Source organism: Salmo trutta, chromosome 7 (genome assembly GCF_901001165.1).
Source record: "Salmo trutta chromosome 7, fSalTru1.1, whole genome shotgun sequence".
Classification (NCBI taxonomy): Eukaryota; Metazoa; Chordata; class Actinopteri; order Salmoniformes; family Salmonidae; genus Salmo; species Salmo trutta.
This window is the reverse complement of record NC_042963.1, coordinates 10,011,717-10,039,544: the sequence shown is the minus strand read 5'-3', so window position 1 is coordinate 10,039,544 and position 27,828 is coordinate 10,011,717. Positions and strand designations below refer to the sequence as shown.

The window sequence follows — 27,828 nt, the reverse complement described above, 5'->3', positions numbered from 1 at the left end:
GAAGAACATGTTATATGCCATTTAGCAGACACTTTTATCCAAAGTAACTTACAGTCATGCATGCATACATTTTACATATGGGTGGTCCCAGGAATCAAACCCACTACCCTCAAGTTACAATTGCCATGCTCTTCCAACTGAGCAAAAAAAAACACAAAGTGGCCAGCTAATTCTGGTGCTCATCTGCTATCTGCAACTGACCTCTAGTGGTAGATTTCTAACTCGTGTGTGTGTGTGTGTGTGTGTGTGTGTGTGTGTGTGTGTGTGTGTGTGTGTGTGTGTGTGTGTGTGTGTGTGTGTGTGTGTGTGTGTGTGTGTGTGTGTGTGTGTTTGTGACGTTCCAAAAATGTGCGTGGGCCAAAATAACCATTTTACAATCACCAACCGTGCATTCTAACAGAACATAGCTAATAGGCCTAATACCGCTGCTTCAACTGCACAGCCACAAGAGAGCGCAACTAGACCGTGTACGGTCAAAAGACAATGTGGGATGAATGAATGTATGTATGTTTCTGTTTCTTGATCATCCTGTTGAGAATCCTAAGAAGAAGCACACATGTATGCGATATTTGACCTGTGAAATATACAAATCCAACAGCGCATTTTTGGTTTGTACGTCCAAGGCATTCGTAAAAGATTCGAGGTAAAAGGCTCGGTTCGCCACAATGCAGGCAGTTCACCTTTAGAACCAATGGAATTCGGTAGGCTGTCGGATCTTGTCTGACATCACCATTTTAGATGTCTTTAGCCAATAGGCATGCAGTTCCGAAGGGGGACACAATCGCCTTTTGAGATTTGTAGCTTGGAGAAAAAAAATTCCCTTCTGCTGTTCATGATGCTTTACTAGTGGTATGTCGATACCACCTACCCAATTTCATTATTTTGGGCCCGTTTAGAGGCATTAGGGTTCTGCTGCTACATAAAGACGTCAAATTGCCTGAATAGGACGTGTCTTTTTGAAAGCAGCGTCTCTAACGCTTTTGTTTCGTAGTTTTGTTATTTTTTTGTATGCCTGATTTATTCGGCTCCTGGGTGGGTGGTGTCACGCTAGTACTACAATGATCGAACGACCAGAATCTACAGTTGCCAGCATTGCAGTAAGTGTTATTCTGATCACATTAAATCAATGTTGATACTCTGTCTCGTGTGAACTGGATTTAAACATTTCCATGAATTAATTGAAACCAATGACTTTATGCAACCGACGTTGTCTCCAACGGTAGAACTCCATTATGGTCCATGGCAATACTATAAGAGAAAGAGGAATGTGACCAAAAATGCTGATTTCATCTAGCTCTCAGCCAGAGTACGGGTTAATTCCACTCCATTCTCGCGTATAATTGACAAGAAGAGAAGGGTTCCGCGCCCGGTCGTGGAGAGGAATGGACATGCATACTTATGCGCGTTTGAGAATCCACGGGGGAATTTATAAGATGTTTCCATTAATTTTTTGGTTTCCATGCCTTGTTTTTTTTTTATTTATTTGCGCCCGTGATGAAGGCTATTATGTAGTCTTTGATAATGTCATTATAGGCATAGTCTATAAAAAAATATTTGGTCTTAGTCAAATATTGATTAAACATGTTCAGTTCATTATTGTATTAGAATGCAGAAAAACGTGATCACTTGACACATATGCATTGGCAAACAGAGAATCCGAATGCAGTTGCTGTCATCCAGCTAACCCTGGTGTGCTTTTCATTCTGCACCACACACCCACATCTTTATTCACAGTCCTCGGATCTCTCTCTTCTCATTCTCTCTCTCTGTCTCTCTCTTTCTGTCTCATACACATGTATTTATACCTACATCAGTCCCTCTTCAAAAGGTCCCCAATAATTCTAGCTTCTACCATCTGTTACGTGTTAACCCCAGGTGATGAGAGAGCTGAGATTACATCACAGCAAAGTTATATAACCCAGCATGGGTAGGGAGGGAGTATGGAAATTGCTTTGGGCCCATTTAAAATCACTATGTGCTTGTACACATAGTGAACTGTAAACAACAGCAAGATATCAATATTGGATTGATATGAACCCTTTATGTATGTGACCTTTTGCTTGGACATGTTATTTTCCACCAACAATGTACGTGTGTAAATTGGAAAAACTCTTGATTGCCACCAGGGTTGCAAAGGGTCGGAAACTTTCCGGTAAATTTCAGACATTTTTCGGAAATTTTCCATGAGAAGTTAAGCCCAGGAATTTGGAGAATTTTAATTAAAATCATCAAAAAAGTTAGCTTATAACAGTCAACCTTTTTTTGTGGGATACACATAAGGCAATTCTAGGTATTGTGGCATATTTTGGTTAAACTATCCCCAATTCAATGGAATTTCAACCCTCTGCATGCACAGTGCATTCTTCCATCACATGTACAGCTGATTCTCAAGATCTTGCACACTAATGAGATGCTATTGAGCCCACACTACTACACTGTCTGAGCCAAGGACTAAATGCTTTCTGGTAAGTTATTACAATACTGGGTTGGGTGAATATATTTTGTATGACATATGTTGTTTTTGTTTACTAGTAAATGGTAGCCTACAGCAAAGTGTGTTTAAATCATTTCTAACTTGTTAACAATTTCTGCTAGTTAGTTTTTGCTACCATGTGGGTTTTAGCTTGCTTGAGCCTGCTAACTGAGGAGTGTTAATTCACCTGTTTCCATACATGTTTCATTTTAAAACATTTATCTAACGAAGGAGTTGATTAATCTAACTGCTTAACTATTTAAGGAATTGTTTTTGTTTTTTTACTAATTATTTTCCCGGAAAATGCCACGGGCACTATCTGATGTGTGAAGACATTTCACTGCAGCTAATGTAGAGGGAAAAGCAGTGTACATTTGCAAATACTGTGCCAAATCATATGTGAAGAATGCAACAAAGATGCAGAATCATCTGGCCAAGTGCATAACGTTCCCTCAGCGCTCACAAGAAGCAACCTCTGACAAAAGTCTCTCTACTTCTATTCGAGGTGAAAATGATGAATCAGACACCTTATAAATAGCAACAGCTCATGATCCTGGAATAAAACGCTTTTTTGACTCAATGGAGGAATTTAGTCAGATAAATTCTGATGAATATCTTGCTCGAGCTGTGTATGCAACTGGTTCACCTCTGATGCACACAGGCAATGTGTATTGGAAGAGATTTCTGAATGTTCTTCGCCTAGCCACCCCTCCAACCAGACATGCTTTATCTACTCATTTGCTGGATGTTGAGTTCAACAGAGTTCAAGTGAAGGTCAAGCAAGTCAGAGAAAGCAGACTGAATTGCAATCATCTCTGATGGGTGGTTGAATGTTTGTGGGCAAGGAATAATTAACTACATCCTCTCCACCCCTCAACCAGTATTCTACAAGAGCACAGACACAAGGGACAACAGACACACCGGTCTCTACATTTTACATTTGCAGATGAGCTGAAGGCAGTCATCAATGACCTTGGACCTTGGACCACAGAAGGTATTTGCACTGGTGACAGACAATGCTGCGAACATGAAGGCTGCTTGGTCTAAGGTGGTGTCCTACCCTGAGATCACACCCATTGGCTGTGCTGCTCATGTATTGAATCTGCTCCTCACAGACATCATGACACTGAAAACAATGGATACATTCTACAAGAGAGCCAAGGAAATGGTTAGGTATGTGAGGCAAACTACCTCACTAAGCAAAGTGAGAAGATTAAGAGCCCCCACATTGAAGCTGCCCAGCAACACCCGTTGGGGTGGTGTTGTCATAATTTGACAGTCTCCTGGAGGGGAAGGGGTCTCTCCAAGAAATGGCCATATCACAGTCTGCCGACATGGACAGCCCTACCAAGAGGATCCTCCTGGATGATGTATTTGGGAGAGAGTGGTAAGCTGCTTGAAACTCCTGAAACCTATAGCAGTAGCCATTGCACGGATTGAGGGAGACAATGTCATCCTGTCTAATGTTCAGACTCTGCTTGCAGATGTAAGAGAATAAATCCGCCCTGCCCACTTCACTGTTGCTCCTAGCAGAGGAAACTGCAGTTCTGAAATGCATCAAAAAGCGTGAAGACTTCTGCCTGAAGCCCATACAAATGCCGCAGCGTACATGTGGACCCCAAGTATGCTGGCAAGAACATCCTGTGTGGTGCAGAGATCAACAAGGCCTATGGTTTCATCACTACCGTGTCTCGCCACTTTGGCCTGGATGAGGGCAAGGTTCTTGGCAGTCTGGCAAAGTACACTTCCAAGCAAGGGCTTTGGGATGGAAATGTAATATGGCAGTCATGCCAACATATTTCATCAGCCACCCGATGGAAGGGAATTTGAATTTTGTCCCACTCCTCTTTGCAGATCTTCTCCAAGTCATTAAGGTTTCGAGGCTGACGTTTGGCAACTTGAACCTTCAGCTCCCTCCACAGATTTTCTATGGGTATAAGGTCTGGAGACTGGCTAGGCCACTCCAGGACCTTAATGTGCTTCTTCTTGAGCCAGTCCTTTGTTGCCTTGGCTGTGTGTTTTGGGTCATTGACATGCTGAAATACCCATCCACGACCCATTTTCAATGCCCTGGCTGAGGGAAGGAGGTTCTCACCCAAGATTTGACGGTACATGGCCCCGTCCATCGTCCCTTTGATGCGGTGAAGTTGTCCTGTCCCCTTAGCAGAAAAACACCCCCAAAGCATAATGTTTCCACCTCCATGTTTGGCGGTGGGGATGGTGTTCTTGGGGTCATAGTCAGCATTCCTCCTCCTCCAAACACGGCGAGTTGAGTTGATGCCAAAGAGCTCCATTTTGGTCTCATCTGACCACAACACTTTCACCCAGTTGTCCTCTGAATCATTCAGATGTTCATTGTCAAACTTCAGACGGGCATGTATATGTGCTTTCTTGAGCAGGGGGACCTTGCGGGCGCTGCAGGATTTCAGTCCTTCACGGCGTAGTGTGTTACCAATTGTTTTCTTGGTGACAATGGTCCCAGCTGCCTTGAGATCATTGACAAGATCCTCCCGTGTAGTTCTGGGCTGATTCCTCACCGTTCTCATGATCATTGCAACTCTACCAGGTGAGATCTTGCATGGAGCCCCAGGCCGAGGGAGATTGACAGTTTTGTGTTTCTTCCATTTGCGAATAATCGCACCAACTGTTGTCACCTTCTCACCAAGCTGCTTGGCGATGGTCTTGTAACCCATTCCAGCCTTGTGTAGGTCTACAATCTTGTCCCTGACATCCTTGGAGAGCTCTTTAGTCTTGGCCATGGTGGAGAGTTTGGAATCTGATTGATTGATTGCTTCTGTGGACAGGTGTCTTTTATACAGGTAACAAACTGAGATTAGGAGCACTCCCTTTTAGAGTGTGCTCCTAATCTCAGCTCGTTACCTGTATAACAGACACCTGGGAGCCAGAAATCTTTCTGATTGAGAGGGGGGTCAAATACTTATTTCCTTCATTAAAATGCAAATGAATTTATAACATTTATGACATGCGTTTTTCAGGATTTTTTGTTGTTGTTATTCTGTCTCTCACTGTTCAAATAAACCTACCATTAAAATTATAGCCTGATCATTTCTTTGTCAGTGGGCAAACCGTACAAAATCAGCAGGGGATCAAATACTTTTTTCCCTCACTGTAGATGTAGGGTGCTGTGGGTGATTACACCACTGTCACATGCAGATGCACAGACCTGATTACATGAATGTCCCATTTTCCCTGAAGGAACATGCTATACAGTGGTAAGAAAAAGTATGTGAATTCTTTGGAAATACCTGGATTTCTGCATAAATTGGTCATAAAATTTGATCTGATCTTCATCTAGGTCACAACAATAAACAAACACAGTCTGCTTAAACTAATAACACACAAACAATTACACGTTTTTATGTCTTTGTTTACACGGTGTGTTCAATATTCACAGTGCAGTGTGGGAAAATTATGTGAACCCTTGGATTTAATAACTGGTTGACCCTCCTTTGGCAGCGATAACCTCACGCAACTAAAGAAAACATTTGGTTATCAGACCTGCACAACGGTCAGGAGGAATTTTGGACCATTCCTCTTTACAAAACTGTTGGGATGAGGTTTTACAGTTGGGATGAGGTTTTGATGTTGGTGTGCTGTGCTTTTTTTTTCTCCACACATAGTGTTGTGTGTTCCTTCCAAACAGCTCAACTGTAGTTTCATCTGTCCACAGAATATTTTGCCAGTAGCGCTGTGGAACATCCAGGTGCTCTTTTGCCAAATTCAGACGTGCAGCAATGTTTTTTTTTGGACAGCAGTGGCTTCTTCCGTGGTGTCCTCCCATGAAGACCATTCTTGTTCAGTGTTTTACGTATCGTAGACTCGTAAACAGACGTTAGCATGTTCCAGAGATTTCTGTAAGTCTTTAGCTGACACTCTAGGATTCTTCTTAACCTCATTGAGCATTCTGCACTGTGCTTTTGCAGTCATCTTTGCAGGAAGGCCACTCCTAGGTAGAGTAGCAACAGTGCTGAACTTTCTCCGTTTATAGACAATTTGTCTTACCATGGACTGATGAACATCAAGGCTTTTAGAGATACTTTTGTAACCCTTTCCAGCTTTATGCAAGTCAACAATTCTTAATCTTAGGTCTTCTGAGATCTCTTTTGTTTGAGGAGTGGTTCACGTCATGTAATGCTTCTTGTGAATAGCAAACTCAAATTTTGTGAGCATTTTATAGGGCAAGGCAGCTCTAACCAACATATCTCATTGATTGGACTCCAGGTTAGCTGACTCCTGACTCCAATTAGCTTTTGGAGAAGTCATTAGCCTAGGGGTTCACATACTTTTTCCAACCTACACTGTGAATGTTTAAATGATCTATTCAATATAGACAAGAAGTACAATTTGTGTGTAATTAGTTTAAGCACACTGTCTATTGTTGTGACTTAGATGAAGATCAGATCAAATTTTGATCTATGCAAAAATCCAGGTAATTCCAAAGGGTACACATACTTTTTCTGGCCACTGTAGGTAGGCAGAGATGGATATGGGCTTTGCTATAGGGCCTATTTGATGGTCAAAATAGCCTAGGTGTTTTTGTCCCTGCTACTATGGATTATCTGGTTTTATAAGCCACTTCTCTTTGACAGGATGTGCCCTGATTTTCTCCATTGACCTGTTATCATTATTTTCTAGCACAGTGATTGCACTGTCACACTGAATGTCTTAAAATACAGAAGAGGACGGTGAGGAAGGTTTCCCATCTGCCCCTTAGTCTTGTTGTCAAAAAACAGTTTGGGGGCAAAGAGTCTTAGGATTTAATTTGTCATTGTATGTGTAATAACACATTTGTTATCACAGCCTATAACAACACAATTGTTATTACATATTCAATCAGGGTTAAGGCTTAAATCCACTCAAATCTACCAGCTTCTGATCGGTGTGGGGTTGGTTAATGAAGCTTGACATGTGGAATAGGATACACAAAGACTGTCGTAGAGCTTTATGGGTTAATACTCCACTAACTCCTTTCCTCAAATGGAAGCATTTAGGGCAATTGCCTGTACACCTCCGACAAGCCACAACAATGTGTTTGCTCCCAAAGCAGCCTTGTTGTGTGTCTCCTGACTCTCCTTGTTACTATAGGAATGAGAGGACACGTTTTCAGGGTGGTAGACGGTGTCTGACTGAGGTGTTGTGTGGGAGTGACTAGTGTGGCCCCTTTTCTACCCCTGTGTTGTCCATTGGGACACGCATGAGAGGTCCTGTGAACAGGGGCGAGCAGTGATCAATTGTTTGCCTTGTGCAGCATGAGTGACAACGCGCTGGGAGAGAGAGAGGATGAGATTAGAGCAGGCAGAGGGAGGAATGGAGAAATACGGTACTCAAGAGAAGGACAACACACAACTTGGGAACGCGTTGGCTGTCATCTGGTGTGAGATCCACTGTCTCCATGACGACGTCTCTCAGATGATGGATATGATGGATATGATGCGACTCGTAAATAAACACAGGAGGATCAGTTAGACTACCTTACCCCCTTCCTCTCCTTTTCTACCTATTTTTTTTTTTAATGTAATTTTACTCACCTCAAACCCATAACCCTGTTCCCGTTTTACCCCACTCTTTCAAAGGTGCTTTGTCACTCCAGGCCAGAGAAATGCTAATCATGGCCTCTAAAACCAGCTCTTTGTCTCTCTGTGTGTCTGTGTACGCAGAAGTGCTTTTCTCACCCCAGGAGATTCCAGAGTAACTCTGTGTGTTTTCTTCCAGCAGAGGAATCTGGAGGGGTACGTGGGGTTCGCCAACCTCCCCAACCAGGTGTACAGGAAGTCAGTGAAGAGGGGCTTTGAGTTCACACTAATGGTTGTTGGTGAGTCACTTTGTCTGCTTCTCTTTTTATGTGTGGGTCTCCCTGGTCAGGTTAATTTGTCTGTCTATATGTGTCTGTCTGTGAAAAAGGAACATGAAGCATGTCATTTGAGGTTCCATATTTGGTTTGAATGCATTGTATGGATCAATGTGTGTTTCCTATTTCTCTGCATGGAATTCAAGTAAAATGTCACAGTTTCAGTGAATTTGTTCATTACTTTTTTAACTCTAGCTCTGTGAATTGGTAAACTGAGTGCATTTAAGAATTATTGAACCACAGAATTCCAATGAACTTGGAATGGAATCTGGTGGCTATAAGGAGATTAGATGAGAGTGGAGGAGTGATTGGTTATACCAGCCAGGTCGCTCAAGATCCACTGCGAAAGTAGACATCCGTCCAGGTAAACAGGACGTCAGGCGATTACTTCAAAACCGGCCACTAGGGGCAATGGTGAACGCTATTAGAATCATGTAGGCTTGGGTTTTGCTTTGTGGACTGTTCTGAGGGTCGTGTGTTCTATCCCAGTGCTAGGCACTTGTTTTTGATGTATATAACTTAACCTGCCTAAACGTAACCTTCGAAATTTGACGTTAATGTACAAACTTCTGATTCTTCAGTGAGACTGTGAGAGCTGGTTGGTTATACATGCACACACACACACACTCACAGACCACAATCACATGTTTATTGAATTGTTACTCTGCATGAGGCGATTGATGTGAGGAAATACAGTATTGATCATACTTCACTGATGTAAGGGCTGCCTTCCATGGGAATCAAGACTGGATATTTTTGTTTTTGTCTTATGTATGCCAACTGTGCACTCTTGTGCTTCCTTGCGACACACACACTCACTCTCTCTCTTTCTCTCAGCCAACCAGCATGACATGTCCCACATACAGAATATCTCCCTCTGGTTTGGGTTTCCTGTTTGGTAAAGTAACACTGTGAAAGGGCTGCATGTGCCAGAGGGAGAGTGGCAGAATTCAATGTCAACAGGATTGGAGATCAGCCTTGTTACATATGGGCCTTTCTTTCCTTTTATCTCCAACCCCAGCTGAGCCAAACATTACACATAACAAATGTGAAGTGTGGAAGCGAGAACAAACACAACAGTGCCTCGAACACAAAGATGAGACACTCACACAGACACACACTCACACGGTATAGCTTTTATACTTTAAGACACTACTATTGTGAAACTCTACCAGACACTCATAAAAAAAGTTAAAGACTTCTGGAGCAATCTCATCCATTCCAGCTCTGACAGACAGACAGGCCCCCTCTCTCTGTGAGAGTTCTAGAGAGTCAGAGAACGCACTCCCAGGCTCAGGGCCAGTAGAGCGAGCTATAGCTGGAGTCATGAGGAGATTGGCCTGTAATGGAAGCCAGCTGGGTTCACTGTTTTGACAGGCTGGGGCTCTTTTTGGGAATCCGCTCGCCTGTTAGAGCCCGGTCACTTGGAAGTGTCTCCACTGTTCCAATGTCACTCTGTGAGACTGACGCCACAGGACTTTGGCTTGGGACAATTTTTTCCCTCCAAAATTCTGGAATGGAAAAAACCTGTTTCCTGGACTTTTGGCCAGCTGGCAGAATTTCTGTACTGAACTTGGGAAAGATTGGAGAGAGCCTACAAAGCAGGTCGTCCAAATCCATGATATACTACAGGAACAAAGTAGAGGCTAAACAGACTACTGTTCCAATTCACCTCACAAGACTTAAGAATTTACAACACTTGGAGCTTGAGCTTCTCTTTACTCACAGTCAGTGCCAATAGTAGATCCCAGTCTCTGTTCTGTTCTCTCCTGTCAGCCATGCTGTCTGTCTCCCTTTCTTCATGTTGTGTGTATGAGTTCTGATAAGATGGTCTGACAGGCTTTGCTGCTGACCTGGCAGGGGGATTAACTGTAGTTTTCTTACATTCACTGAGGCTGAAGGCTTGGCCCACATCTCCCCTACTACCAGGGATGCACAATTAATATAATTCACATTGAAATCTCAATATTGACACGTGCAATATCCATATCGCAAGAGATCCATATTGCATGGAATATTTTGAAATGCCACTTAGCCACATGTGACATCCGTTCTTTAGAGTTGACTCCGTTTGTCATCTCTCTCCTCCTCTTGCAGCTCCTTCCCCACACACACCAAGCCCCGCCCAGTCACTCAAATTGAACCTTTATTTAACTAGGCAAGTCGGTTAAGAACAAATTCTTATTTACAATGACGGCCTACCCCGGTCGACGCTGGGCCAACTGTGCGCCACCCTATGGGACTCCCAATCACGGCCAGATGTGATATGGCCTGGATTTGAACCAGGGACTGTAGTGACACCTCTTGCACTGAGCTGCAGTGCCTTAGACCGCTGTGCCACTCGGGAGCCCTCAAGCAGCACAGTTTCTCATTTGTTAGATTCACTATAAGCTTGTTCTGTTCGGTCAAATGCTTTGCTTCTTCTCATTCTATTTCTATGATTCAGTTCACCCAAGTGTTTTGATCTACACTGACTGTACAAAACATTCCTAATATAGAGTTGCACCCCCTTTTGCCCTCAGAACAGCCTCAATTTGTCAAGGCATGGACTCTACAAGGTGTCAAGTGTTCAACAGGGATGCTGGCCTTCGTTGACTCCAATGCTTCCCACAGTTGTTTCAAGTTGGCTGGATGTTCTTTGAGTGGTGACCCATTCTTTATACACGCAGGAAACTGTTGAGCCTTCTACCATACCCCGTTCAAAGGCACTTCAGTCTTTTGTCTTGCCCATTCACCCTCTGAATGGCACACATACACAATCCATGTCTTAATTGTCTCACGGCTTAAAAATCATTATTTTAAAGGGGGGGGGGGGAATACCTAGTCAGTTGTACAACTGAATGCCTTCAACTGAAATGTGTCTTCTACATTTAACCCAACCCCTCTAAATCAGGGGATAATCACTTTCACCTGGTCAGTTTGTCATGTTCCTAATGTTTTGTACACTCAGTTTATATCGCAAGTCCAATCGCAATATTTGGTCAAAAGAATTACAATTACATTTGTTGCCCATATCTTGCAGCCCTACCTACTACCCATTCATACTCCCCTACCACTATCCCATCCCTATTCCAGGGTTTCCCAACTGGCGGCCCACGTGTGTCTTTATTTGGCCCCTCAAGTTTTCTGAGTACATTTTGGTTTTATTGTTAGACATAAAAGACTGTAAAAACACCAGGAAATCAGCTCCAAGTCATTTTAGTTTTGGGAATCTGTTCTTGAGTATTCCAGCGCAAAAGAGAGAAGTGATTGCATATAAGCAAGGTTTGAATTTATTCTGTTTTAGTCAAATATTATATCTGTTTGTGCTTCTTGCGGTCAATTTGTAGTCTACAAATTATTTGTAATTATGTTCTGGCCCCCTGACCATCCACTCAAGAACAAAATCTGCCGCGGCTGGATCTAGTTGATAATCCCTGCCCTATTCTATGGCAGTTTACTTTCACCTATTGGTTTCCTCTGGTTCGTCTGCTTACTGTTATCTACCAACTCTTGTTCACTGACTAATTAGATGGCATTACCTCAAAAGCATAGAACCACGAAAAGAAAGGATGTTTTCACACACAGATTTTCCAGGTGAAGGAAATGTCATCACATTGCAACAAGATGAGCCACTAAGAAAAAGGAAATGTATTTCACATGAGACACAGCAGCAGCGCCTTAGTTTGTGTGAGATCCGTTGGACTGCTTCAGGGTGTGTGGGTGACTCTGTGTGGGGGGAGCTGCTGCTGCTGTATAATGCAGTGTGCACATGTCCTGTATGACCTCACTCGTGCTGATTCTGTCAGTTTCTGTTTAGACTCAGGGGTTCAAAGTGAATCTTTTATAGATTACCCGCTCTCTCACAAAAATCTTGGGAAACTGACTCACATCGACTATACAGACCAGATCTTATAATAGACGGTGGAGTAGCTAGTCCATCTGTAAGCCTACCAGAGTATCTCATATAGCCTTACACCAGAAACACTATGCTATATCATCCTCTTTATCTTCCGCCGTATAGTAGTTGAGGTGTGTTTGTGTGTGAGTTGCAGATCTTTATCAGATGACCCTTTGACCCTACTGCAGCCATCCCATCTCCTGATTGATAGAGCTTATCTGACCCACTTAAACATCCCTTCTCACATTTCCTCACACACACACACACACACACACACACACACACACACACTCTCTCTCTTTCTCCTCCCTTCCCCCCTCTCTCCCTTCTTTCCCTCTCTCCTCATATAGACATTAGTGCATGTGGACCAGATGTCTCATTTCCCACTGATTCAGGCCCACATGTCTGTTAGTTAGGGGAGGAGAGCTCTGTGTTTGTCAGTGGAAAAGAGCTACAGGCGTACAGACCAGAAGCACCAGGAGCCCATTTATGTGGGGTGATGAGGAGAGGAACAAGGGGTCTGGCTGGGCTAAGCAGGGTAGTGTAAAAGGGGCCTGTCAGGATGTGTGGGGCCAGCTGCTACCCCAGGTTTCATTTTGGTTGGGCATTAGTATGTTGACAGGAAGAGGGAGGAGAGAGAGAAGCCTGGAATGTTAGGAATCTCCTGGGAAACGTGTCCTGTGTGTATGTCTGTACCCATAGCCCTGTCAATCTGTCTCGCTCTCTAACTGCAGTTACTGTACTTCAGTACTGTACTTCCCTTCCCTCCCAGTCAGTTTTTTTTTCTCTTCACCTGCCTCTTGGTCTCTCCCTCTCTGTCCCCCTCACAATGTTCCCATTATGAAAGAGGGGAAGTAAGGGGCGGGTCTCCCAGCCAGCCATCCATCTATGCAGCTTTGGGTCGTCACGGACAGGGTCTATTTATGGAGAGTGCGTTTCCAGAGATCATGCGGACCAATATTTAATTAACACTGAGAGGAAGGCTAATTGGGTTGGACTTGCCCTCCGGGGGTGGGGTAACTACTGCAGAGAGACTATCATTGGCGACTCTGTCGGCTAGTTTGCACCACAGAACGGCCACTGTCACAACTAACTGTATGTGCTATGTCGACTGTTGCTGTCCTGTGATTTTGACCACGATGAGTTACCATGAACTCCAAGGTCAGTGGTTCTTCTAAGTTGAGTACACTACGCAGGACATGAGCTGTAATTTGGCTTGCATCTTCTCTGGAGCAGCTCTATGGTATTTGGTTAGTTTCCTGTGTTCTGGCTGGTCTGTTGTGCAGCTGAGGTGGAGTGTTTGGTGAGAAAGAGGGGCCAGGGGGTGTAATTTGATCCAGGACTGCAGGAGGGGGATGGAGGGAAGATGAGCTGGGGGTTGGATTTTAGATGGTAGGTAAGGTGACCTTGAGTCACCTAAAATGGGTCTGGTTCTTTGTGGTGGTGATGGGCCTACTGTATAAAGGATAATAGATATATGGACAGTTATCACGCTGTGATTGATTGTCCTTTCTTGTCCACGTGTCAGTATTTAGTTATTAATTTCCCTTCATTTGTTTTTCTAGCCAACATCAGCAGTCAAACTAACAAAGGACGAGGATGCTCTAGTCTAGGAACCAGAGAGAAAAGCTATTCAGCTATATTTTATACCAGGATTACAACAGAGTTCATATTGTATTTCTGCAAGATAGTTATTTAAAGTGTCCTGTGTTTTTTTTTTTCCTAATCCAGTGAACTCCGATCCTAATTCTGTCCTCCCCAGTGTCTAGTTCAACCCAAAACGCAGATCAGTGTCCCAGGAGCCCGACTCGGAACAGGGCCTCTCTCTATCTGGGACTTGTCGATCCATTTTGCATGCGTGAAAGGCAGAGAGAAACAGGAGATCCCAGTGCCAGGTTTTATGGCCACAGAGATGGGTGGGAAGATGATGTGTATGACTGGCTTCCATTAAAATGCCTTCATAACTGCTATCAAGCTCCAGAGTAATCTGCAGGCACTGTCTGCTCTCCTTTAGATACATGCCCCTGACCCTCTGTTGCCCTCCACCTATTCCCCCAGAGTAGCGTAGGAGGTGCCTGCCTGCCCCTCTATCCTCCCCCCTCCTAGTTTGGGTGACCTCCTCCAGCACAGGCCGGGTGCTGACAGGTGTACCCAGCAGACAGTAGGTGGGTTTGGTGTATCTTATCTCCTGGTTAAACAGTGTGTTTTGAAGGGGGCAGGGGGGAACCTGTGATCTAGTGCTGTCTGTCAGCCAGAGGTGAGCTGCCCCACAGTCTACACCACAAAGGGAGGGTCCGTGTGAGGGGGGACGGTTAAGAGAGACTGTCTGAAATCTGAGGATGTGACAACTGGCCAGGACAACCAGACGATTATCAGGGACTCCACGGAGTCATCATAATGACTGCTTTGGTTGCATGCAGAGCGGAACACATGCAACCCCACAAATCAACATCAGGAAATGTGTTTCCATCAGGAGTGTGACACTAAAGACTTGGGGCAAATGGAATCAACAACCTCTGCATCATCAAGACAGTTGCTTTGTGAGGTGTTTTTATGGAACCTTTGTTTAACTAGGCAAGTCAGTTAAGAACACGTTGTTATTCACAATGACGGCCAAACACGGATGACGCTGGGCCAATTGTGCGCCGCCCTATGGGACTCACAATCACGGCCGGTTGTGATACAGCCTGGAATCGAACCAGGCTCTGTAGTGACGCCTCTAGCATGCAGTGCCTTAGACCGCTGCGCCACTCGGGAGCCCGAGTTTAAAGTTCATAGTTAGCCATTGTTATGTAAATGCAAGCTGAAAAGTACCAGTGGCCTGGTATTGGCCCCAAGTCAAAGCAAGTATGAGCCTTTTGGGTGAAACACTGAGGTAAATCTGATGGAAACTTGACATGAGCCTCCCTGTGGCTCAGTTGGTAGAGCATGGTGTTTGCAACGCCAGGGTTGTGGGTTCGATTCCCACGGGGGGCCAGTACGAGAAAAAAAAATGTATGCATTCATTACTGTAAGTCGCTCTGGATAAGAGCGTCTGCTAAATGACTAAAATGTAAAAAAATGTAAAATGTAAATGAGTATGGGGTTGATGTGGGAGTGTTGGGAATGATTGAAAGCAAGGCGGTGGGGTGCCCCCTGCTGGGACAGTGGTGGTAATGCTGCTGTTGCTCTGCTGCTGGTGTGGTGGTCCTGCTGGAGCATGCCAGGCAACCCACCCTTGACCCTCCTAGAGCAGTCACTCCCAAGCTCTGGATATGGTCACTCATTAATCACACTAACTTGTGTGGGAGATGGAAGCTGTGTGTGTGTTTTATCCTCTGTAAACTAATAAGATCATATAGTCAAACTAACAACATACTGAATGATTTTAATGTCAGGGTGGGAAGAGAGGGTAAGAACGATTAGTGAGAGAGAGAATAAATGTTTCATTAACTCGGACTTAAAGCTTACTTTCTGGCAGATAGGCTTTTGACCTTTCCCAATGAGACAATGAATCAGCTTTATTTCCTGTGCTGCAATTACCCGGGACAGAAATGACCTTCAAACCCTTGACTGTGACTATGCCACTGTAGGGTGTGTGTATGCATGAGTATTTTGGTGTATGCATACTGCATAGCCAGATAAAAGCTATATGCTGAATTCCTCATTGTGACAATGATGTAACTGACGTCAGATCTCCTCCCATAGGTGAGTCTGGATTGGGGAAATCCACGCTCATCAACTCCCTCTTCCTGACTGACCTGTACTCCAAGGATTACCCTGGCCCATCCCTACGGATCAAGAAGACTGTGCAGGTAGCCTACATCCCCTTTCCTCCACATGTGGAAGTGCAACACAAGCAAAGGCCAAAGAGCACAGAGCTCTCAGGCCAATACAAACAAACCCAATAACCACTGGATGGTCACAGCAGCCAGGCCAGAGGCAGCGCACCCAGAGCACCAGCAGCCAGAGATGGAGCCCATAGTGGTTTGTCCTTATATGTCCTTGATAAACAGAAGAGGGACAGATGAAGAGGCTGGGGGGGGGCTAGTTCAATTCATGGGTGCAGATTTCAGTTTTTTTTAGTTAAGGGTGTTTGGGGAGATTTGGGGCCTCTTTAGGATGGGGACAAGAAGGGGGAGAGTTGGACTCGGGGGCTCTGGTTCCTCTTGGGGTCAGTAGGGGGTTAGGAATGTTCCCATGAAACAACACCCAGCGGTGACTTTCCCACCAAACACAAGACTCCCATCTCGGAGGCATCCTGGGCCTCGGCTTTCTGTCTTTGTGATGTATATACAAAGGCACACACACCAGGGCAGTGTTTGGCTGCTATATTTGGGGTTTTATCTCCATCACACTGAGAACACTGAGGTGGGAGTTAGTAACCATTGTGAGTCATCATTTCCTGAATTGGAACCACACTTTTGCAAAGCTGTTTTCAAGAAATGACCTTGTTCACAAGAAAACGTGTGACTTCATTTTGAATGTAGATCGACGTAAGTTGTTTTTCAGATTTGTTGAGGCCTAAGATTCCTGGTTGTGTCTCTGGGGTCCCCGTGGTTCCTGCGGATGTGTTTGGTACTCCATTGAAGAGTGCGTCCAATGTTTTTAGAAATGGAGCTGTTGGGGTAGGCCAAAGCCACAGTGTAAATGTAGAGGGGTAGACTTGGGCCGTGTGCTCTGTGCGGCTGTCTGATGCGGCTGCCGTGGGCTGAGGGGGGGAGGAGGAGAGTATTTATATTCCAGAACAATCTCTTATGTCTGTCAAATGGTCACATTCTGTCTACTCAAATTTCACTCAATTGATGGGTGTACATTTTTTGTTTTTTTTGTTTCTCTTTCACTGAAACGGATTTAAAAGCAGATATGCAGACACACACACACACTCTCTTCCGAAAGTATTTTGAGTGCTTGATATATGCCCTGCTAGAAAAGAATGTGCATCTAAACTAAAGTGTTTTGCAAAGGAAAATAATTTGTGTGTTTAGAGAGACTGAAAGAGGTCAACCCAAAATAACTACCCTTGTGAAAGTATGCAGCAGCCGAACAGAAAGCAACTGAAACAAACAACAGCGGGAAGTGAATTTTGCATTTGTCTCCTAAACTGTGAAAAATGTACCAGCACCATATCACTGTCACAGCTGCCATTTTCCCCCCCAGGACTAACATGATTAAGCTATAGATGAGCCGTAGTGTATGGGGGAGCTGAGAGATGAAATGGAGTTATGTTTTAGAGCCACTGTGGTGCTGTTTTGCAGGTGGAGCAGTCCAAGGTTCTGGTGAAGGAAGGAGGTGTCCAGCTCACTCTCACCATCGTCGATACACCAGGGTTTGGAGATGCAGTGGACAATAGTAACTGGTGAGTATTGGGAGTGAATGTGAGCATGTATGAAAGATATGGTGGAGTTTGTTGTGTGGGAGTGTGACACTATGCAATATTCTCTCTGCGTCACTGAGAGCCTAAATGTAGAGGTAAACAACATTTTTTTCCTATTTTTCTCTCTCTTTCTCACCGCTCTCTCATCCCCCCTCTCAGCTGGCAGCCTGTCATTAACTTCATTGACAGTAAGTGTGAGGACTTCCTGAATGCAGAGTCCAGGGTGAACCGGCGACTGATGCCTGACAACAGGGTCCACTGCTGCCTGTACTTCATCGCCCCCTCTGGCCACGGGTGAGTACTGACAGACCTTGGGGGAACAGTCCCTTTGTGATCATGTACCAGTACTACATTGATGTCGTAGGAAGTATAGTATAAACTTTTTGATGGCTAAATATATGAAGCCGATGCTACCCACCTTGTCTCATAAAGAGACTCGTATGAGCTGAAACACATTTTAAATTATAACAAATGTTGCTATACAGTATGTGTACTGTAATTATAAAAATTGTTCTCTATGCTGCTTCTGAGTTGAGTGGCCATGTCTTTCCATGTGCATTAACTCTGTGTTGTATAAGTCATGACGTTATGCTTTTGATCGCGCGCATGTGTGTGTGTGCGCACCTTTATCGATTATCTCTGCTTGCCTATGTATGCGAGCCCGGACGTGAACATGAATGTATGAGTGGAGTGTAGGTGCATGCGTGAGTTCACATATGTGAGTGGGAAGCGAGACAGAGAGAGATGTAGGCTGCCAATGTTGTGACCTACAAGGTTGCATAACACCCACTAGACCGAGGATGAGATGGAAGCGCTCTCACCATCACTGAGCCAGCCAATCAGGAGGAGGCAGCTCACTGAGGAGCCCCTGAGCTCAGAATCCCTGGGAATGGGATGCTTTATTTTCAGCTTAGAAAAACGCCTCCGTAGATAGCCTCCGTAGCAAATCAGCTAGGCCCACTTTTTGTGTTAGGATCTATCCAATCCTACACATTTTAACCAGTCAAATGGTTGCTGTAATTATATGTAGCCATATAAGGAGGACTATGGACACTGACGTGGTTGTGACATTATATAAGATCAGGAAAATGTCCGTTGTTAGACCGACACAAGGTAATGCATTAAGAGATCAGAAATCATGTCAGTCCTTGCCTCTGATAATGTGGAGAGAAATTCAGAACATGACCTTCCTCCTCTGCCAGGTCTGTCTCTGTCGCTTTCCCCACACTTCATATGCCCCCTTTACTCCTGTGACCTGTAACAGCGGGTCTGTTGCTCTGTATCTGTATATTCCTGGAATACACAGCCCTCCCCACCCCCATTACCCTTAGTGCTTTGCCCCCTCCAGCTCTCCCCTCAGTCCCTGGACAGAACTCTCTCTCAGGCCACAGAGAAGAAGAGCCCCTTTGTCCACCTACTCCCTCATCAACCAGAGTGAGAACATCACAGAGAGAATAACAAAGAGAATCCCTCATGTTCCCACCATGACATAATTGTTAGTGGTCACTGACTGAAGAAAAGACAGAAAAATTCACTATATATACAAAAGTATGTGGACACCCCTTCAAATTAGGGGATTCGGCTATTTCAGCCACACCCGTTGCTGACAGGTGTATAAAATCGAGCACACCGCCATGCGATCTCCATAGACAAACATTGGCCTTACTGAAGAGCTCAGTGACTTTCAATGTGGCACCGCCATAAGATGCCACCTTTCCAACAAGTCAGTTCGTCAAATTTCTGCCCTGCTGAGCTGCCTTTAAGTGATGTTATTGTGAAGTGAAAAAAAAAAAAGTCTTAAGAGCAACAACGGCTCAGCCGCAAAGTGTTAGGCCACACAAGCTCACAGAACGGGACCGATGAAGTGCGTAGCGTGTAAAAATAATCTGCCCTCGTTTGCAACACTCACTACCGAGTTCCAAACTGCCTCTGGAAGCAACGTCAGCAAAAGAACTGTTCGTCTGGAGCTTCATGAAATGGGCTTCCATGGCCGAGTGGCCACACACAAGCCTAAGATCACCATGCGCAATGCCACACGTCAGCTGGAGTGGTGTAAAGCTCGCCACCATTGGACTCTGGAGCAGTGGAAACGCGTTCTCTGGAGTGATGAATCACGCTTCACTATCTGGCAGTCCGATGGACGAATCTGTGTTTTGGCGCATTCCTGGAGAACGCTACCTGCCTTGATGCATAGTGCCAACTGTAAAGTTTGGTGGAGGAGGAATAATGGTCTGGGGCTGTTTGTCATGGTTCAGACTAGGCCCCTTAGGGAAATGTTAATGCTACAGCATACAATGACATTCTAGACGAATCTGTGCTTCCAACTTTGTGGCAACAGTTTGGGGAAGAACTTGACTGGCCTGCACAGAGCCCTGACCTCAAGCCCATTGAACACCTTTGGGATGAATTGGAACGCTGACTGTGAGCCAGGCATAATCGCCCGACCTCACTAATGCTCTTGTGGCTGAATGGAAGCAAGCCCCCGCAGCAATGTTCCAACATCTAGTGGAAAGCCTTCCCAGAAGAGTGGAGGCTGTTATAACAGCAAAGGGGGGACCAACTCCATGTTAATGCTCATGATTTTGGAATGAGATGTTCGACCATGTGTCCACATACTTTGGGTCATGTAGTGTTCCTTTGGTTCCTCCAGTATTTTCTTGCCACTGGTGGCATAGTGCACTGCGTCAGTTTGAGCAGAACGTGTACCAACTACAGAGAATTATTCAGGACCGTGTCACATCAAAGCATAAGTCAGCCTTCCCTGCCTGCCTGTGTTTGCCTGACTGACTGTGTATCTGTTTTGACTGTGCAACAACAGAGCCTCAACATATGTTTTAACTGTGTAAAATGCGTTGAAGGCTGAAGCCCCTGGACATCGAGTTCATGAAGCGTCTCCATGACAAGGTCAACGTGATCCCTCTCATCGCCAAGGCAGACACTCTGACACCTGAAGAATGCCAGCTGTTCAAGAAACAGGTGTGTGTGTGTTCATTATTTGTGTTTGCACAAACGCATGTGTATGGCAATTACTCATGTCATTTTTACCTTCAACTCAGATCATGAAGGAAATCCAAGAACACAAGATCAGGATCTATGAGTTTCCTGACACCGAGGACGATGAGGACAGCAAGCTCATCCGGAAGATCAAGGTAGTGTCCAATGAGAGTGAGAGAGACCGATACGGTCATTAGCATCAGTCCACACTAGTCCCCATCTGCCATTTTGTTTTGCCCCTGTCAGTTTGGTTATCTAATAGGTTGTCGATACTGTACCCTGATTAACTGTCACTCTCCCTGTGTGGCAGGAGCGGATGCCTCTGGCAGTGGTTGGCAGCAACGTGGTGATTGAAGTGAACGGCAAGAAGGTCAGAGGTCGTCAGTACCCCTGGGGCGTGGCAGAAGGTAGGTTCAGTATGGGCCTGGCTGGGTTCTCTGTTCTCTGTCTGAGATGAGATGAGACAGTGGCATGGTATTGTCTGTGGGTTGTTGTTCTGGAGAATGTTATTTATTAATGTCACTCACTGTGCCATGCAAGTGGATGAAGCATGGAAGTGTGGAGACCTAGTGTAGGGAAACTGCATGGCCTCCCAGGGAATTCCTCCCCCCCCTCCCCCCAGAGAGTGTTTCTGACAGGGATTCTGGAAAAGGGGGACAGGGTTCTTCTACTAGGGTATCATGGTCTCTCTGGCAGTGAACACTGTACTGTACCACCCCAGGGACTTCAGAGAGCGAGACCTTGTCACCCTTTTTTTCACCTTTGGCCACAATGAATCGTTGTTGTTGTTCTCCGCTTGATTTTCTTTTGTTTTTAAGTTCCCTGAAAGACTTTTTTTTTTCATTTTCAAGTGTTGCTCTGTGGTTGACCGTATCAGTCTTTCACTTTTTCATTCTTTCTTTTCTCTTTTTTCTTTCTGTCTATTCTTTTCCATGACTGACAGAGGGCATTTTTGGTAAACAAAACCATCTCTCACATTTGATACCCCTCTCCCTCAGGCCTTCCTCCCCTCTTCACTTTTTGTTGCTGCGACATTAGGTTGATGGCCAAAGTGGAGCTCTTACTAATTGAAGAACCTATAGGCTTCTCAGTGCTAACGCTTCTCCTAGAATAGAGCGACATCACCCTCTAACTCATGTTTAGAAGTACCTGGTTATCTTAAAGGGATACTTTGGCATTTGGGCAATGAGGCCCTTTATCTACTTCCCCAGAGTCAGATGAGCTTGTGGATTACCATTTTTATGTGTCTCTGTCCAGTATGAAGGGATTTAGAGCTAGTTTCGTGAGCAAACGCTAACTAGCGTTAGCACAATGGCTGGAAGTCTATTGGTATCGACTAACATGCGAGATAAAGGGCCTCATTGCCAAAATCCTGAAGTATACCATTTTATATTAAGTCATACCTTTTCCAGAACTGCATGATCTACCTTTATTCGTTTTAGTCGTCATTTGGCCACTCGTCAACACTCAATTGTAGAACTTTTAAGAGATACATTTGCACAAACTTTTTGTAAACATAGTATGTGAATGTATACATATTTTGCATGCATTATCTACGAACAGTCACTTATGTATATACACTCTGTTGCTCTAAATCCTTGCACCGTGATGCTGTTTGCTGACACTCCCTCCCTGTAGTTAACACAGGGGGTCCATCACACCTACTCCGTTGCATATTGATTCATAGAACATTTTACAATAAGTTCTTTGTCATGGGATAAGACATTTTTCTCTGTTCTTGGCTCATTCAATGGAAACCTCCATGCAGGTATCATCATCTAACGACCATTACTAGCTAAAGCACTCGGGCTTAAAACTCCTGATGGGCAGCAGACCACGTGTGATAGCAGTGATCTTACTCTCAATGTTGCTTTGTTTTAACGGCAGAGCACTGAAAACAACAGTGAGGAGGCAACAACCATTCAGTCCAGCGTACATCAGGAGTTTTCAGCCAATCGGCCGAGGGCGTGTCTTTCCATTAGAGCTACAACCCTGCTTTGTTGTGTCCCTATGACCCTGTGACCCCCACCTCAACCAAACCCTCCTCCACTCCCGTCCCATCACTGAGGCTGGCCTGCCCTGCCAGCCCTCATCTCCCCTCATGTAACCCCTCGTTCAGTAGACAGTCAGGGTGGACAGACACGGGTTACAGGGGTCACCTGGGCAGGACCTGGGTTCCTGTGTGCCCTCTCCTCCCTCCCGTCAGAAGTCACTCAGGTAGGTGACAGCAGGGGCTCTATGCATGCACCTCACGGGTAAGGTGTCCTCCTCCTCTTCCTGAGATCCACAGCTGCCAGCGTGATGCACGTTAGGCTTAGCCCCAGATAAGGGGCCTGGGGAGAGGAGCTATGTAGTAAAGGAGCCATGTTTTGATCAGGAAAGAGAAGGAATCCTCAGCAGCAGCACAGTGTCTCTGCGGTCCTTTTCCAGAATCCCATGTGATCTTTTAACCATGTGTGTGTTTAATCAGCTGAAACGTATGTCTTAGAGCAGTGGTCTGTCTGGTCTGTGACATGTCTGTCTGTTGACTACTCTATGTACTGTATACTACTGAATGTGTGTTTTGAGCAGTGGTCCAGTGAAATGTGTCTCTGTCTTAGTGATCGTTTTAACCACGTCTGTGTTCACTGAGCAGACACATTCTTGTTTACAGTCTGTCTGAGCACGGGTCCTTTTGGCCAATGACTTTGTGTGTTGACTGTGTCTGTGTGTTTGACTACCTAACAGTCTCATCAGGTAACTACCTGTAATAAGAGTGTACACTAGACTAGCTGAGCGACCCAGTGATTTTTGGCTCCGTGAGTAGAAATTGTCCCTTTGATCCGAGAGCCTTTGTAATGTTACCGGGAATTCTGGGAACTGGTGTGTATTCTACCAGTACCCAATAATGATGGATGGCGATGAGATCAATCTCTGTGGGTCTCTGACATCTCTCTCTCTCTTCCTGTTTTAGTGGAGAACGGTGAGCACTGTGACTTCACGGTCTTACGGAACATGCTGATCAGGTGAGAGACAGAGGATGCATGTCAATCCTTTTATTCATCTATTATTGTCAGTGATTTATACCACGGTATTTACAGTGATATAATTATTTGAGACCCAACTTCCCCAATTCTCTCCTGTAGGACCCATATGCAAGATCTGAAGGATGTGACCAACAACGTCCACTATGAGAACTACCGCAGCAAAAAGCTTGCTGCCGTAACCTGCAATGGAGGAGTGGACACAAGCAAGACCAAGAACCAAATGACCAGGTAGGAGAGAGACCTTCATCATCAGAGGAAATACCATAGATCTGATATGTTCAATAGTAATCAGACAGACTGAGAAAGAATCTAAAATATGCTGTAAAGCTTATTTCATAGATTAACCTGACGTTTGAGTCATACTGTTGTTAAGTGACAGTGACCAGACTGTATTAGTTGGGATGTGCTTTGTTAATCACTGGTCACTGTTAGTGATTCTTGATGTTTGGTCCATCACCTTTGACCTGTAGGAGCCCCCTGGCCCAGATGGAGGAGGAGCGGAGGGAACATGTCATGAAGATGAAGAAGATGGAAACAGAGATGGAGCAGGTGTTTGAGATGAAGGTCAAGGAGAAGAAACAGAAACTGAAGGACTCTGAGGCTGAGGTGTGTGTGTGTGTGTGTGTGTGTGTGTGTGTGTGGGTGTACACCAATTGGGAGACATAAGGACAGGAGAGGTAGAGAGCCTCAGTAAGTTTGGATGTGTGTATCTGTGTCTGTTTTATTCACAAGTAACACATTTGCCTCCCTTCTCAGCTGGAGCGACGCCACGAGCAGATGAAAAAGAACTTGGAGGTCCAGTATAAGGAACTGGAGGAGAAGAGGCGCCACCATGAGGAAGAGAAGTCAAACTGGGAGGCACAGCAACGTATACTGGAGCAGCAGAAACTTGATGCTTCTAAGTGAGTGGCTGACATATTTCATTGTCCTTGCTCTTATTCTCTCAGACAAGCATATAGCATGTTTTGTCTATTTCTCTCAATGAAATGCAATTTTGAAATATTAAATAATTCCCTTTTACCCTTTTTTTTTACAGGACCATGGAAAAGAACAAAAAGAAAGGAAAAATATTTTAAGTTGAACCTATTCCTCCAATTAAATATTGCAAACTCGTTTTTACATCCTTTTTGATGCTCACACAATCTATGACCCTCAAACCATATACACACACATATGCACGCATGCAAATAAGCCGCGTTCATACTGCACTTAGCTCAGGGCTAAGAGGGTGTTCACGCTTGCACATTCTAAAGTGGGCTAGCTGGCCCTAGTGTACTATTTAGGCATTCCATCCCAACCTCTCTTACATGCAGTACATGTCATACATGGACCTCACACATGCATCTCGTTCAGTACATACAACAACACACCCCAATGTCACACTCATACACCACTATATATACACACACACACACACACACAGCCACATCCCTCTTTTGGGGGTCTGCCAAAACCTTTTATTTCTATTCTTGACAAGGAGGAAATGATGTCCCTCCGATCTTTGGAGTTTTACACATGGCAGGCACCATGCATAGCCATCCTATATACTAGTGTACTACAATCTGTTCTCTAGCTAGCTCACCTGTTTCTTCCAGCAGAGGCCGCTCAAGACCATTCACAAGCACACTCCATTGTGACATGTGTAATCACAATTACGTACACTCGGATATTCCCTGAACTCCTGGGACATGTGCATGTTAAACACACACTTGTAGGTGATTATTAAGGGTTCGAGTCAGGTGGGAGTGTACAAGAAACAGGAAAAGTATTGTTTGGAATTATGACAGTGAAAAGCCAAGCCGAGACGAAAAAGCCAGGTTCAGGAAAGGGGGTGACCTATCTTAAATGTGTGTGTACTTGTGTGTGGGTGCCTGTGTGCCTGGGTGTGTACAACTGTAAACCATGTGTTTGTGTCTTCTATTTTATGAATAGAAGACACATTTAACGGTATAAACAGTAACATTGTCAGTGTCATAACATTCTCTGGATACTGAAGCAGATAATTATGTCCCTATTATATAGATAATGTTACACAAATCATATGGGTGTCTAAAACAATGTTAACCGTGATTATGGCAATGTCTTATATTGTGAAGTGATGGATTTTGTCAAAGCCCTGAACCTAAAGCCCTATCTATCCCTTGTCCCCTCTCTGTCTCGTCCCTGTTCTGAAGACTGTACCGAGAGCTCTAAATGCATGGGTTTGTCCCAAACGCATGGTGAGTCTGACACTGAGACACATTGTGTGACACCTCTAAACCCTTACCTCTCTGAGGTCCGTCAAGTTTTATTTGAATATATTATGTTTGCATGGTTGGACAACTAGCCCTTGAATCCAGTAGGGTCATTAAGTGGTTCAACAATTATTATTTTAGTGTAGTCTTGATTTTACAAACCTCTAGAATCTTAAAAGATGCACTTGAAGACATGCAAAAGGGACACAGAAAATGCACAGATAAATACAACACACATAAAACCCCTGTAATTTTCTTCTGGTTCACATACATAATGGAATTGACTGTAAATTGTTATATACTTCACAACTGAACACAAACCCCAGAAGACAACCTCTGACCCAACCTACACTGCCTTCACAAGCCACACTCACACACACAATATAACTCTATGCCAACTGTATACTTTCTCAGGACTAGTCTCTTGTTGCAGGTCTCTGAGTTGTAATAGTCAGAAGTTAGTCCATGGTCTGAGAAGTCTTAAAGACTCATTTGAGCTAAGGTCTGAGACAAACTTTTCCTCAATCATTCTTTAACCACTCCCCTATCTAATATTGTTGAAGGTAGCCATAACTTTAGGAGTTTTTGTTATTGTTTTTTTTATATATCTACACTCTTCAGCTTTATTCTGTTCTTCATGTTATTATCATCTGTTCTCTCTAACTGTACATTATTAATATTAAAGATGAGAAGGTTATGCTTAAGTGAAATGTTTCCTCTCCTTTTATTAAAGCAGTGGATTCTCACATACAGTACATTAAAACACAATAGCGTGCATGTGCATCTTAACACTCATATAAATTACATATATTACAAAGTAGTTATTACTGCATTCAAAGTGATAAACATGTCACTTTCTTACTGTTAAGTGTTATAGGAAATACTTCTGAAAGTTTTTATAGTAAAGAGAACATATGCAGTAAAACATGGGGTAAGATGATAACCAAAAGTTTGGTGCCATCCAGTGAGCTAAATGAAAACTCTGTCTCTGCTTGTATGTCGAGGATAGAGTAGTCTTCATGGAGCTGGTGAGGCTTGAGTCATGATGAGGAGGTTGTCAAGGATGACTGGAACTCTCAATGCCTCTACCTGTGGCCACAGCTGCTGGCTACTTGAGCCGGTTGAAGGCTTTCTGTACCCACCACTCACTCGACTGGAAGCAAATCAATTTCCCCTGGACAGTTTTGACCCTGTAGTAGAGAAATAATGGTACAAAGAAAAGGGTACTATTCAGATGGGTACTATTCCTTTTATGACTGTTGCAAGTCAGTGAAAGTCACTAGTTCTTTAGTCTTCCATAATTGAGACAATACAAGGGCCTCAAACTAAGCGTTTGTGCTCTTGGACTCTGGCATCAGTGGAAAAGGAACAAACACTTACACAAATCCTGGTAGGGGGCAGCCAATGTGAGTCTTCTGGATTGAGACAATCTTATTGTAGGGGACTCTCATTTTGAGGAAGCTGAAACAGCAGGTTTCTGGTGCTGCCTGCAGTCCAAGAGCTGTGTGGGGAGAAGATGGGTCAATTAGAACATCCTTGTGACGATTTCCTAGCATAAGCCATGAGGCAATCAACCCAAGATAAGCATGACTATCTTACAGGTATATAATCAAGATCATAAAAGGATAACTTATCCAAGTGCCCCTATCAAGAGGGCATATAAGCACCTACTTGGGTTACATCCTTCTGTTAATGCACAATCCTTCTGAAAATGTAATGAACTTACGGGTAGCATAGGAGTGGAACACTGTCAGCAGCAATAACCCAAGAGCCAAGCAGGTAGTCATGATGGTTTGAGATGTCGAAGGTCTGGCTTTTGCTCTGTTGATGTCTTGGTTCCTCTGTAGTCTGAGTCCGTAAGAGTTACATCTCCCCATATAAATACTGTCCAGATGCGTAATGGAACTTCCAGAGTTATATTAATATTTCGTTGAAGAGTAGGTGCCATTACAAACTACCATTACAATCTCAAAATGTCCCTACGCCCCCATAGCTT

General features: G+C 44.3%; 2 protein-coding genes and 1 non-coding gene across 8 annotated transcripts; 2 read left to right on the top strand and 1 right to left on the bottom strand.

Moving 5' to 3' along the window:
* Window positions 1-786: 786 nt before the first annotated feature.
* Window positions 787-26,542, top strand: LOC115196896 (septin-7). 6 transcript variants are annotated; one of them, XM_029757901.1, is made up of 14 exons: window positions 787-1,097; window positions 8,210-8,306; window positions 15,910-16,016; window positions 17,460-17,560; window positions 17,738-17,872; window positions 20,437-20,554; window positions 20,635-20,727; window positions 20,883-20,979; window positions 21,516-21,527; window positions 23,526-23,577; window positions 23,698-23,826; window positions 24,069-24,204; window positions 24,355-24,500; window positions 24,635-26,542. In XM_029757901.1, the coding sequence occupies exons 1-14, from the start codon at window positions 1,059-1,061 to the stop codon at window positions 24,672-24,674; spliced, it is 1,302 nt and encodes a 433-aa protein (XP_029613761.1). In that variant the 5' UTR covers window positions 787-1,058; the 3' UTR covers window positions 24,675-26,542. The 6 variants fall into 6 exon arrangements, with proteins under 6 accessions (XP_029613761.1, XP_029613760.1, XP_029613763.1 ...); XM_029757900.1 differs by having other exon boundaries at window positions 788-1,097; window positions 8,207-8,306; XM_029757898.1 differs by lacking the exon at window positions 787-1,097 and adding an exon at window positions 7,787-7,933 and having other exon boundaries at window positions 8,207-8,306.
* trnaa-ugc (transfer RNA alanine (anticodon UGC)) lies at window positions 15,124-15,198 on the top strand. The gene has a single exon. It is a non-coding gene; the product is annotated as a tRNA-Ala (tRNA).
* Window positions 26,538-27,828, bottom strand: LOC115196897 (C-C motif chemokine 3-like). The gene is made up of 3 exons (XM_029757904.1): window positions 27,559-27,828; window positions 27,213-27,333; window positions 26,538-27,022 (listed from the first exon to the last, which is right to left on the bottom strand). Exons 1-3 carry the CDS (start codon window positions 27,707-27,709, stop codon window positions 26,941-26,943), a joined length of 354 nt encoding a protein of 117 aa, XP_029613764.1. The 5' UTR covers window positions 27,710-27,828; the 3' UTR covers window positions 26,538-26,940.